We start from the raw sequence: 12,902 nt of genomic DNA, 5'->3' as shown, positions 1-12,902 counted from the left end.
ATTTTTTTATATATATTTTGTGTTAAAATAAAGTTATATGTGCAGCATTTGCATAAATACACTGGGTGTATTTGCATGTATTAATACATTAACATAAAGGGGTGGAACAGGTTTGCAACACCAACAATGTGCTGTCTGCATTGCTTGCTGTTTGGGGTTTAGGCTGGGTTTCTGTATATCACTTTGTGACATCGACTGATGTTAAAAGGGCTTTATAAATACATTTAATTGATTGATTGGTCTAGGCCTATCTGCACTGTCTAGACTGCCTTATTAATTACTGTTGTTGTCAAATTCTGTTGCATTATTCAACAAATGTGTCAATAGCAGGATACCCTCAGATAACAAGTCAACACGCTTGGCTCTAGATTACACCTATCTATACATATTGTACATTGTTTGCAAAATCAGACATACTATCACTATAATCAGAGTGTTAATTTTCAGAAGTTTCTTTCATTTCAGTGCAACTAATTTGTAAGCATTTCAACTGTATTAAATTATTACTTTTTAAAATTCCACCAAAGAATGTACACCCATCAAAATAAAAGTCTCTTCTCTTTCTTGTGATGTAAGTGTCGATGAGGCGTTAAATCTCAGACGAAGCTTTGATGTTCTTATAGATTCAACGGAGAGACGATGTATTCCATTGAGCCCATTTCAGCCATTACCGGGTTGTGTTTGACAGGTAATTCCAAACATTTACGCGGTCGTAACGTTAATGGGAATAACGACAGGCACAAGCAAGAGTATGAGAGTCTCAGGAGTAAAATGAAAGCAATCTATCCAGCGAGATTTAAGTGACAAGGGATTTTGGACCACTCAAACACAGGAAATAGATGGTTGAAAAAGACAGATATTTAGGTGGCCGGGGCATGCATGTTGCTAATCCATGAGTTCATCTGATTTTGGGGAAGTAGATAAAGGGCTTCAATGCCAAAATCCCGAAGTATAACTTTAAACAAACCATACAACTCTATGCACAAGGACTGCAATATGCAGAAATCGTTCATCCATTTCCTGGTTGAAAAATGTTAATAGTTTGCCTAATTTCAGTTTATGTGACAAAACAAGCAAGTGTAAAAAATCATTGTACCATCTAAACCGCTGTGAAATATATTTTCAATAACCAAAAATATAGTATTTTCAGCTGTTTGATGCTGGTGTACCAAACCGAAAGTAAAAGATGCAAAAACTAAACTTAAGAATGGGAACATTTCTATGTGAATTTGGTTGGGTCGCACAAAAAGTTACATATTGCAGCTTTGACAATTTCCACAGAAAATGGTGCAAAAACAGATTTACTTGAAGAAAAGTGCAGATGCAAGGTTTGGTAACAGAATGACAGCACAAACAGCACACACCATCATTCTGTTATCAAACTTTGCATCTGCGCTGTTCTTCAAGTAAATGAGACTCTGTTACCGTGGAATTGCCTAGGGGTAATTAAGGACATCAACTTTGTCTCCTATCACCTTATGTCAGAGGAAGTGCACTCATACACACACAGTTACTGTTACAGAACACACTAACTTTCTCACACTGCCGTATTCACACATACCATGCCTCCCCCCCACACACACAGTCTCTCTTTATGCCCACACACATATACACACACACACACACACACACATACACACACTCCTTCCACACACACACACACACACACACACACACCGCTCTCTCGCTTAGCACCTCTCTGGGCCCAGAACGTTATTAAAGGCAATCAAGGGCCATAAATTCCTTTTCTTTGTTAGAAGGGTGTCAGTGACAGTCTGCCCGGGGTGGGCCTTGGGGGTCATAAGGGAGAGGGGGGTGTATGGGGGCGACACTGGTCACCCAGCTCCGGTTCCAGCGTGCGGAATGCAACCCTTTGCCCTTTGACCCTATGAACATCCCCCGGGGGTTAAGTATCAAACAGTTCCCCTGATCCTCAGGTAGAGGGTGTTGAGTGTCTGTCCCTCTCTTTCTCTCTGACGTTGCTGTAGATGTTGCCACAGGGTAAATGGCTACAGAATAGTGAGGGAACTATGGAGAACAGCACAGTAGTCATTGGATTTGTTTTAAAGGTAATATTATTCTACTTGGTAAATGTTATATCCACCAGATTTAACTCAGTTGGCTGTTGTGGATGAGGGTTCTGTTCATACCATTAGATTTAGGATAATTGCCAAATACATTTCCACATCATGTACTAATCTGAAAACGGACATAAAATCAGACAATACATTTGAACATACATTTGCTTTACAAGTAATTTACCTTTATTATAGGAGATTTTGAAAGTTGATTGGTCAAAAATGTGTTCCAGTGGTTTCAGTACCTTCTGAAGGCATGTGAGTTTGGCGAAACCTAAACCTCAGTATCTGGGACCCACCCTAGATGTTGTTTGGCACTTCTTCCAGAGGTATTTTGCACCTTTGGTCCGGCTCTCTCCCCCTTTCCACCTCTGTGTGCTGGTATTTGTTATTGTCAGGAACCACTAGCTAACAGGGATTTATATTCAGCAGCCTAAGGAAAGGGAATGGAGGCTAAACATGGTTTATTATGGAATGTCAGATAACACCCCCTTTCACTGGCCAGGCCTCTGATTCGCAGTACAAGGAGTGCCTTTGTCCCCCCCCATACCCCCTTCTCCCCCCCTCTCGTCTTCTGTCTGCCCCTCTTCATGCATGCAGCAACCCACTCTGCCCTACTGCTGCCTCCATCTTACCCCCTCGCTACACCCTCCGACACCTCCTCTTCCCCCTCCCTGCCTCCATCTTACCCCCTCGCTACACCCTCCGACACCTCCTTTTCCCCCTCCCTGCCTCCATCTTACCCCCTCGCTACACCCTCCGACACCTCCTCTTCCCCCTCCCTGCCTCCATCTTACCCCCTCGCTACACCCTCCGACACCTCCTCTTCCCCCTCCCTGCATCCCTCTTACCCCCTCGCTACACCCTCCGACACCTCCTCTTCCCCCTCCCTGCCTCCATCTTACCCCCTCGCTACACCCTCCGACACCTCTTCTTCCCCCTCCCTGCATCCCTCTTACCCCCTCGCTACACCCTCCGACACCTCCTCTTCCCCCTCCCTGCATCCCTCTTACCCCCTCGCTACACCCTCCGACACCTCCTTTTCCCCCTCCCTGCCTCCATCTTACCCCCTCGCTACACCCTCCGACACCTCCTCTTCCCCCTCCCTGCATCCCTCTTACCCCCTCGCTACACCCTCCGACACCTCCCCTACCCCCTCCCTGCCTCCATCTTACCCCCTCGCTACACCCTCCGACACCTCCTCTTCCCCCTCCCTGCCTCCATCTTACCCCCTCGCTACACCCTCCGACACCTCCTTTTTCCCCCTCCCTGCCTCCATCTTACCCCCTCGCTACACCCTCCGACACCTCCTCTTCCCCCTCCCTGCCTCCATCTTACCCCCTCGCTACACCCTCCGACACCTCCTTTTCCCCCTCCCTGCCTCCATCTTACCCCCTCGCTACACCCTCCGACACCTCCTTTTCCCCCTCCCTGCCTCCATCTTACCCCCTCGCTACACCCTCCGACACCTCCTTTTCCCCCTCCCTGCCTCCATCTTACCCCCTTGCTACACCCTCCGACACCTCCTCTTCCCCCTCCCTGCCTCCATCTTACCCCCTCGCTACACCCTCCGACACCTCCTTTTCCCCCTCCCTGCCTCCATCTTACCCCCTCGCTACACCCTCCGACACCTCCTTTTCCCCCTCCCTGCCTCCATCTTACCCCCTCGCTACACCCTCCGACACCTCCTCTTCCCCTCCCTGCATCCCTCTTACCCCCTCGCTACACCCTCCGACACCTCCTCTTCCCCCTCCCTGCCTCCATCTTACCCCCTCGCTACACCCTCCGACACCTCCTTTTCCCCCTCCCTGCCTCCATCTTACCCCCTCGCTACACCCTCCGACACCTCCTTTTCCCCCTCCCTGCCTCCATCTTACCCCCTCGCTACACCCTCCGACACCTCCTCTTCTGCCTCCATCTTACCCCCTCGCTACACCCTCCGACACCTCCTCTTCCCCCTCCCTGCATCCCTCTTACCCCCTCGCTACACCCTCCGACACCTCCTCTTCCCCCTCCCTGCCTCCATCTTACCCCCTCGCTACACCCTCCGACACCTCCTTTTCCCCCCCCTGCCTCCATCTTACCCCCTCGCTACACCCTCCGACACCTCCTCTTCCCCCTCCCTGCATCCCTCTTACCCCCTCGCTACACCCTCCGACACCTCCTCTTCCCCCTCCCTGCCTCCCTCTTACCCCCTCGCTACACCCTCCGACACCTCCTCTTCCCCCTCCCTGCATCCCTCTTACCCCCTCGCTACACCCTCCGACACCTCCCCTACCCCCTCCCTGCCTCCCTCTTACCTCTCTCTCCAGAATAGCACAGCAGGCCCCTCTGAAAATAGAGCAGGGTATGTTGGCAGGTCATGCTACCCTCTTCTGTGCTCTCTCTCTCTTTCTCTTTGCTTTCTTTTTCTCTTCCTCTCGCTCTTTAACTCTCTTTCCCTCTATCTCTCTTTCTTCTATTTTCTCCTTCCTCTCTTTTACTCTCCTTCTCTCTCCCTTTCCCTCTCCTTTGCTCTCTTCACAATGAATAGCCAACAGAATCACTTCTTTGTTTCAGCAGTGTGGAGGAACTTGCGGTTTGAAAACAGAAAACTGAAAATGATACGCAAGTGATAACTGTAAATAGAGAATAAGCACATTGTAGAGTGTTTTGGAGTGATTTATTGTCTTATATTCAACTGTGTGGTTTGATCCCTGAATTCTGATTGGCTGAAAGCCATGGTATATCAGACCGTATACCATGGGTATGACAAAACGTTTAGTTTTACTGATATAATTACGTTGGTAACCAGTTTATAATAGCAATAAGGCTATTATGAATATTTCAGCAATAAGGCCAGAGGAGGTGTGATATATGGCCAATATACTCAGCATTGTGTCGTGCATAAGAACAGCCCTTAGCCGTGGTATATTGGCCATATACCACACCTCCTCTGGCCTTATTGCTGAAATATTCAACTGTGACAGAATTGTGCTCAAAAAGTAACTGAATGTTGAAGAAATTAAATAAAGTTTTTGTTGTACTAGTTACTGACTTATTGTCTTGAAAGGCCATGAATGTATATACTACTGGTACTGCAGTGCACCAAATCATACAGTTCTCTTAAAATGGTGGTGATACAGAGTGATTTTGGTTCTGTACAATATATAAATGAGTTACCTCAGCCATGTTACATGTTTTGGACATTCTGTCCCTTGAAGCTGATGATATTTCCCTGTCATGTGTGAAAAGGGGAGAGGATAGAAAAAGGGAAAGGTTAGCAAAGGAGGAAATCCTATTAGGAAAGGGAAAAGTGCTCTTCTCCGTTTGAAATGGGCTCAAGAATCCTGTCGGGGGATCAGCGGGACACTTCAGTCATCTAAACTGTAGCTGGCCTGGCCTCAGGCTGGAGGGTGAGGGCTGTCCTGTCCATGTCCTCTCTGTCCACCCCACCTGGTGCTGGCTCGCTGCTGGGGAAGGCCAGATGGATTCGTTTAACCTGACAAACTTCTACTGAAACAAATTATTTGAATAGTTTGGCGCAAGAGGGGTTGTTGTTGTAGAAACAGAGTATGGCTGGATGGATGGATGGATCATGGAAGCAGGCAGAGCCCGCTGAAGGACAGTGCCTTGGGGGAAAGATCTGAGAAGGAGCTCCCAAATTCAGTCCCACTTCAGAGGCTTTCTTTCTACTAGACTCTCACTCTGGCCCCAGGCTACTGGTTCAGAGGCTTTCGACTCTCACTCTGGACATAAGACTACTGGTTAGGAGCTTCTCTCCAGGCTCTAACATTCCTGAGTGTAATTTAGGCAACTTGTAGATGCATACCATTGAATGGATGTGTTAGTAATGGGTTCTCCCTTCAGCAATGTTAGCCCTGAGCCCTGAAGCAGAAGTGTCTAATTCCTCTTTGTGTAACAATTTGCTTCAGAGACCTGGCTCGCTCACACCTTTGCTAATAAGATCTACCGTAATCTAGAATTTACCTAGCATTTAATTTAGTTAACCACATCACAGGAGTTCATTCTTAGCTAACAACTGACCTATTTTTTCAATGGTGAAGTTTGTTATGGTCTGGTCTGGAATGCAAGCTATTGCTGATGATGTAAAGCAGTTGAATTTAGTCCCATGTTAGTCTCATGTCAACCCCTGTCTAACTGTCAGCCGTCTAAAAACTATTACATATACATAATTCAATTTAGATTTGTTTAACCTTCAATAAATCTTCCCAGTACCCTTCTTTAGTATCTAAAGGTTGAGTGTTGTGTCTATCTTAGTGTATTTTCTCTGGTGACCTCTGTGAGTTTCAACATGGTCTCTCTCTCTCTCTCTCTCTCTCTCTCTCTCTCTCTCTCTCTCTCTCTCTCTCTGTCTCTGTCTCTGTCTGTCTCTCTGTCTGTCTGTCTGTCCTTGTTGTTCCCACTGCAGCAGAAGGCCCTGACCTGGCCACACCCGGCTTCTCGCCTCCCTCCAGCCCCAACCCTGCTAAGAAGGGAAGCTCCCTCAACTGGTCATTCCCGGACAAGATCAAGTCCCCGCGCACCGTCAGGAAACTCTCCATGAAGATGAAGAAGCTTCCGGAACTCAGCCGCAAGCTCAGCGTCAAAGGGATCCCTAGCAACAACAACAACACCAGCGGTAACGGAGCCAGCGTGAGCAGCCAATCAGAGACAAGGACCCAGTGTCCCAAAACCAATAGTGGGTCAGAACCAGGCTCAGCTCCTCCCAGGTTGTCCCCAGGGGGCGGGCAGGGGGCGGCCGCCAGCCGTAATGTGATCTCGAGATATCACTTGGACAGCAGTGTGTCGACGCAGCAAAGTTACAGCAAGAAGAAGAGCAGCGGGACCTCCATGTCGGCTAGCAAGGGGGGCTACCTCAGTGACGGGGACTCCCCAGAACTGGTGGCCAAGTCTGGGAAGCACAGGTCCTCAGAGGGCAAGGGAGGCAAGGGGAAGGAGAAAGAGAAAGACCCAGCCACTGGAGGAGGAGAGAGAACAGGAGCAGGAGGAGTAACAGGAGGAGGTGGCAGCTCCAAGCTGCACGGCACAGAACTAGACATTGACGCGTTCCGCCACTACGCCTTCACAGAACAGCCCAAGTGCACCCAATACATCTCAGGCCTGATGAGCCTGCACTTCTACGGCGCTGAGGACCTCAAGCCGCCACGTGTCGACTCCCGGGACGTCTACTGCGCCATCCAGGTGGACTCGGTCAACAAGGCACGCACTGCCCTGCTCACCTGCCGGACCACCTTCCTAGACATGGACCACACCTTCAACATCGAGCTGGAGAACGCCCAGCACCTGAAGCTAGTGGTGTTCAGCTGGGACCCCACACCCAAGAAGAACCGTGTGTGCTGTCATGGCACTGTGGTGCTACCGGCTCTCTTCAGGGTGACCAGGAGTCATCAGCTGGCCGTGAAGCTGGAGCCACGAGGCCTGATCTACGTGAAGCTGAACCTGATGGAGCATTGGCAGAACTCCCTGGACGGAGGCTACGATGGGGACCGGGAGCGACAGATGTTTGGGGTGGAGGCCTGGAGGGTAGTGGAGAGGGAGAACTCAGGACTCATGGTGCCCCTGCTCATCGAGAAGTGCATCACAGAGATTGAGAAGAGAGGCTGCCAGGTGAGTTCAGCTCATGAGAGTTCATGTTTAATGTTTGTTTGGCAGATTTAGCGGATTCATCTCTATGGTGGTAGACTTGTGTGAATTTGATGAAATGTAGTTATTGTAGTTGTACAGTACTAGCTGTATGTTGCAGAAAACCATGTGAAAGTTATTAGTTTGGCATGATACTTGAAACTAGCTAACTGAACATACTGGATAGACTTGCTGAAATCAGACATAATGCCCTCTACCTCCTCCAACTCCTCTTCTTCTTCTTTGAAGTCCAATGCCAAAGGAGAGACACTCCAGCTTTGGTTTATTCTAATTAGTTGAGACTCTGCCCAGCAGTAAAACTGTGCTGCTGGCTGCTGCCCGTAGGACATCTATACACCCGGGGGGGGGGGGGGGGTGCCCTGAGAGGCTACGCCTTGGTGGGGCAACCTCCTTGGGTCTTTCGCCATTGCTTTCTCCGGTCCTCTCCACAGCTAATCTATCAAATGGAGGAGTACATTGAAAACGAGTAACCTGAGGTAAGGGCTGGCCAGTGTGCTAATGGTTTTAGCCACTGGCCAAGTACATTTATTAGCTGCGTTTTCTTTGTACTCCTCCATTTCTCTCTCTCCCCCTCTCTCACGCTCTCTCCCCCTCCTCTCTCTCTTTCTCAATTTCTCTCTCCCTTTCTCTGTTGATTCAAGAGACAAACATAACTCAGAGACTTGGTAGAGTTTGTGTAGGGGAGATGATTATCACTAGATGCAGTTTGGAGCCATCTTTACCTTGTTTGAGAGGGGTTAGGGGGGATCTACATCAGATTACACAGGAATGTATAGGACGTGTCACAGAGGCATGCAGAGAGAGCCAGACACACAGCATAGCATGTCTTTAGAAATAATGATGTGTATCCCTAGATGGAGACTACTCTCATTTCAGTGTCTCCATAAATGCATGGCCTCTGGGGCTGTAAAGCCTTTAAGGCACTGGATGAATGTGGCTGTTCTGAAACAACTGCTGATTGGTGTCCCAGGAGCGAGTAATGTGTGTGGGGTTGCAGTAAGGCGTATTTTTGTATTTGTAAGAGACAGATGCCCTTTCAGAAAATGTATCTGTCTGATATAGTCCCGTGTGGCTCAGTTGGTAGAGCATGAGGCTTGCAACGCCAGGGTTGTGGGTCCGATTCCCATGGGTGACCAGTAAGGAGAAAATGAAAGTATGAAATGAATGCACTCACTACTGCAAGTTGCTCTGTGTAAGAGTGCCTGCTAAGTGATGAAATTGACATATGTTGAGACAAATAACTATCTGATATCAGCTCCACTAGTTCTATTATCTTTAGTAAAAAGTCAGTGAATTTTAGTGCATTGTTTTCCTAGAAGGGGGTCAGAAGTTTGTGAATGGTGCAGGTGCATCCATCTTTTTGCTACCTGTCAAGATCGCATATTCCCATCCCTACTGATTGGCTTAGTTAGGGGTCCAACAAGCCTGTGTGTGTGGCTGGGTGTGTGGGTGGGGGTGCATGGGTGCCTGCTTGCCTGTCCTCATGCTCGCTCATTCAGGAAGTCTCTGACTCACCACGGGAAACCATTCTGTTGTTTTTAATTAAGGCGAGGACAGACCATTGTTTCCTATTGGTGTGTGTGTGTTGCTCAGCAGCAGCAGATAAGGCCAAGGCCTCTTCACCATCAGCTGTCAAACTACTGCCTGTCTGTGTGCTCTCTGCTCTCTCCTCTCAGAGCTGCTACTCACTCTAAACTAAAGAAAGAGCTTTCTTTCAATAGGCTTGTTGTTCATTGTGCCCAGTGACTTCTGTTTACTCTTGCACTAAGCTAAATCCCTGCCTAATCTGCCCATTTTTTACCCTCTCGTGTGAGTGAGTGGGGTTTAGAAATGCTAGACAGAACAGAGAGCTCTCAGTCACAAACAGTGTGGCTAGTGGCCTGTGTAGACATTAGTGGCTGTAGTCTGGAGGCCTGTTAAAAGTCATAGATAACCAGCTATGTACCAAGCTAGGGGCTGGAGCCTAGAGGCCTGTAAAAAAATATACAGTACATTCGGAAAGTATTCAGACCCCTTTACTTTTTCCACATTTTGTTACGTTAAAGCCTTATTCTAAAATTGATTATATGACATTTTTTCCTCATCTACACAAAATACCCCATAATGACAAAGCAAAAACAGGTTTTTAGAAGTTTTTGCAAATGTATTAAAAATAATAAAACATAAATACCTTATTTAAATAAGTATTCAGACCCTTTGCTATGAGACTCGAAATTGAGCTCAGGTGCATCCTGTTTCCATTGATCTACCTTAAGATGTTTCTACAACTTGATTGGAGTCCACCTGTGGTAAATTTAATTGATTGGACATGATTTGGAAAGGCACATACCTCCCTATATAAGGTCCCACAGTTGACTGTACATGTCAGCCCAAAAACCTTAGAGCTCAGAGACAGGATTGTGTCGAATCACAGGTCTGGGGAAGGGCACAAAAACATTTCTGCAGCATCGAAGGTCCCCAAGAACACAGTGGCCATTCTTAAATGGAAGAAGTTTAGAACCACCAAGGCTCTTCCTAGAGCTGCCCGCACGGCCAAACTGAGCAATCGGGGGAGGCGGGCCTTGGTCAGGGAGGTAACCAAGAACCGGATGGTCACTCTGACAGAGCTCCAGAGTTCCTCTGTGGAGATGGGAGAGCCTTCCAGAAGGACAACCATCTCTGCAGCACTCCGCCAATCAGGCCTTTATGGTAGAGTGGCCAGACGTAAGCCACTCCTCAGTAAAAGGCACATGATAGCCTGCTTGGAGTTTGCCAAAAGGCACCTAAAGGACTAATTTAATCCATTTTAGAATAAGGCTGTAATGTAACAAAATGTGGAAAAAGTCAAGGGATCTGAGTACTTTCCGAATGCGCTGTAGATTTCCAGCGATGTGCCGAGCTAGGGGCTGGAGTCAGGAGGCCTGTAAACACCATAGATATCCAGCTATGTGCCAAGCTAGGGGCTGGAGCCAGGAGGCCTGTAAACACCATAGATATCCAGCTATGTGCCAAGCTAGGGGCTGGAGCCAGGAGGCCTGTAAACACCATAGATATCCAGCTATGTGCCGAGCTAGAGGCTGGAGTCAGGAGGCCTGTAAACACCATAGATATCCAGCTATGTACTGAGCTAAGGGCTGGAGCCAGGAGGCCTGTAAACACCATAGATATCCAGCTATGTGCCGAGCTAGGGGCTGGAGTCAGGAGGCCTGTAAACACCATAGATATCCAGCTATGTGCCGAGCTAGGGGCTGGAGCCAGGAGGCCTGTAAACACCATAGATATCCAGCTATGTGCCGAGCTAGAGGCTGGAGTCAGGAGGCCTGTAAACACCACAGATATCCAGCTATGTACTGAGCTAAGGGCTGGAGCCAGGAGGCCTGTAAACACCATAGATATCCAGCTATGTGCCGAGCTAGGGGCTGGAGTCAGGAGGCCTGTAAACACCATAGATATCCAGCTATGTACCGAGCTAGGGGCTGGAGTCAGGAGGCCTGTAAACACCATAGATATCCAGCGATGTACCGAGCTAAGGGCTGGAGCCAGGAGGCCTGTAAACACCATAGATATCCAGCTATGTACCGAGCTAGGGGCTGGAGTCAGGAGGCCTGTAAACACCATAGATATCCAGCTATGTACCGAGCTAGGGGCTGGAGCCAAGAGGCCTGTAAACACCATAGATATCCAGCTATGTACCGAGCTAGGGGCTGGAGCCAGGAGGCCTGTAAACACCATAGATATCCAGCTATGTACCGAGCTAGGGGCTGGAGCCAAGAGGCCTGTAAACACCATAGATATCCAGCTATGTACCGAGCTAGGGGCTGGAGCCAGGAGGCCTGTAAACACCATAGATATCCAGCGATGTACCGAGCTAGGGGCTGGAGCCAGGAGGCCTGTAAACACCATAGATATCCAGCTATGTACCGAGCTAGGGGCTGGAGCCAGGAGGCCTGTAAACACCATAGATATCCAGCTATGTACCGAGCTAGGGGCTGGAGCCAGGAGGCCTGTAAACACCATAGATATCCAGCGATGTACCGAGCTAGGGGCTGGAGTCAGGAGGCCTGTAAACACCATAGATATCCAGCTATGTACCGAGCTAGGGGCTGGAGCCAGGAGGCCTGTAAACACCATAGATATCCAGCAACAGTGCCTTCAGAAAGTATTCAGACCCCTTGGCTTATTCCACATTATATTGTTTTACAGGCGGAATTCAAAATGGATTAAATAGATTTTTTTGGCACCCATCTACACACAATACCCCATAATGACAAAGTGAAAACATGTTTGTAGAAATGTTTGCACATTTATTGAAATGAAATACATATATATCGAATTTACATACAGTACATAAAAAATTATTATTTTTTTTTCCTTTTTTTTGTTTTTACTATATTGTAGAATTATAGTGAAGACATCAAAACTATGAACTAACTCATATAGTAACCAAAAAAGTGTTAAACAAACCAAATATATTTTAGATTTTAGATTCTTCAAAGTAGCCACCATTTTCCTTGATGACAGCTTTGCACACTCTTGGCATTCTCTCAACCAGCTTAATGAGGAATGCTTTTCCAACAGTCTTGAAGGACTATGCTGAGCACTTGTTGGCTGCTTATCCTTCACTCTGTGGCCCGACTCATCCCAAACAATCTCAATTGGGTTGAGGTTGGGTGATTGTGGAGGCCAGGTCATCTGATGCCGCACCATCACTCTTCTTCTTGGTCAAATAGCCCCACAGCCTGGAGGTGTGTTGGGTCATTGTCCTGTTGAAAACAAATGACAGTCCCACTAAGTGCAAACCAGATTGGATGGAGTATCACTGCAGAATGCTGTGGTAGCCATCCTGGTTAGGTGTGCCTTGAATTCTAAATAAATCACTGACAGTGTCACCAGCAAAGCACCATCACACCTCCTCCTCCATGCTTCTTGGTGGGAACCACACATGCGGAGATCATCCGTTCACCTACTCTGCGTCTCACAAAGACACGGTGGTTGGAACCAAAAATCTCCAATTTGGACTCATCAGACCAAAGGACAGATTGCTCGTGTTTCTTGGCCCAAGCAAGTCTCTTCTTCTTATTAGTGTCCTTTAGTAGTAGTTTCTTTGCAGCAAATCGACCATGAAGGCCTGATTCACACAGTCTCCTCTGAACAGTTGATGTTGAGATGTATCTGTTACTTGTTGCAATCTGAAGAGCA

The 12,902-nt window shown here is 47.9% G+C and overlaps 1 protein-coding gene across 1 annotated transcript in view; it reads left to right on the top strand.

The window, feature by feature from the left end:
• LOC120054993 (rho GTPase-activating protein SYDE2-like) overlaps window positions 1-12,902 on the top strand; it is an 81,107-nt gene that overhangs the window by 33,985 nt on the left and 34,220 nt on the right. The window contains exon 3 of the mRNA XM_039002808.1: window positions 6,490-7,688. Coding sequence (XP_038858736.1) covers window positions 6,490-7,688 — 1,199 coding nt within the window. The remainder of the gene's footprint in view (window positions 1-6,489; window positions 7,689-12,902) is intronic.

The sequence above is a fragment of the Salvelinus namaycush genome, chromosome 10 (assembly GCF_016432855.1).
Source record: "Salvelinus namaycush isolate Seneca chromosome 10, SaNama_1.0, whole genome shotgun sequence".
Taxonomy (NCBI): domain Eukaryota; kingdom Metazoa; phylum Chordata; class Actinopteri; order Salmoniformes; family Salmonidae; genus Salvelinus; species Salvelinus namaycush.
Note: the sequence above shows the minus strand (reverse complement) of the source record. Positions and strands in the feature narration are given on the sequence as shown.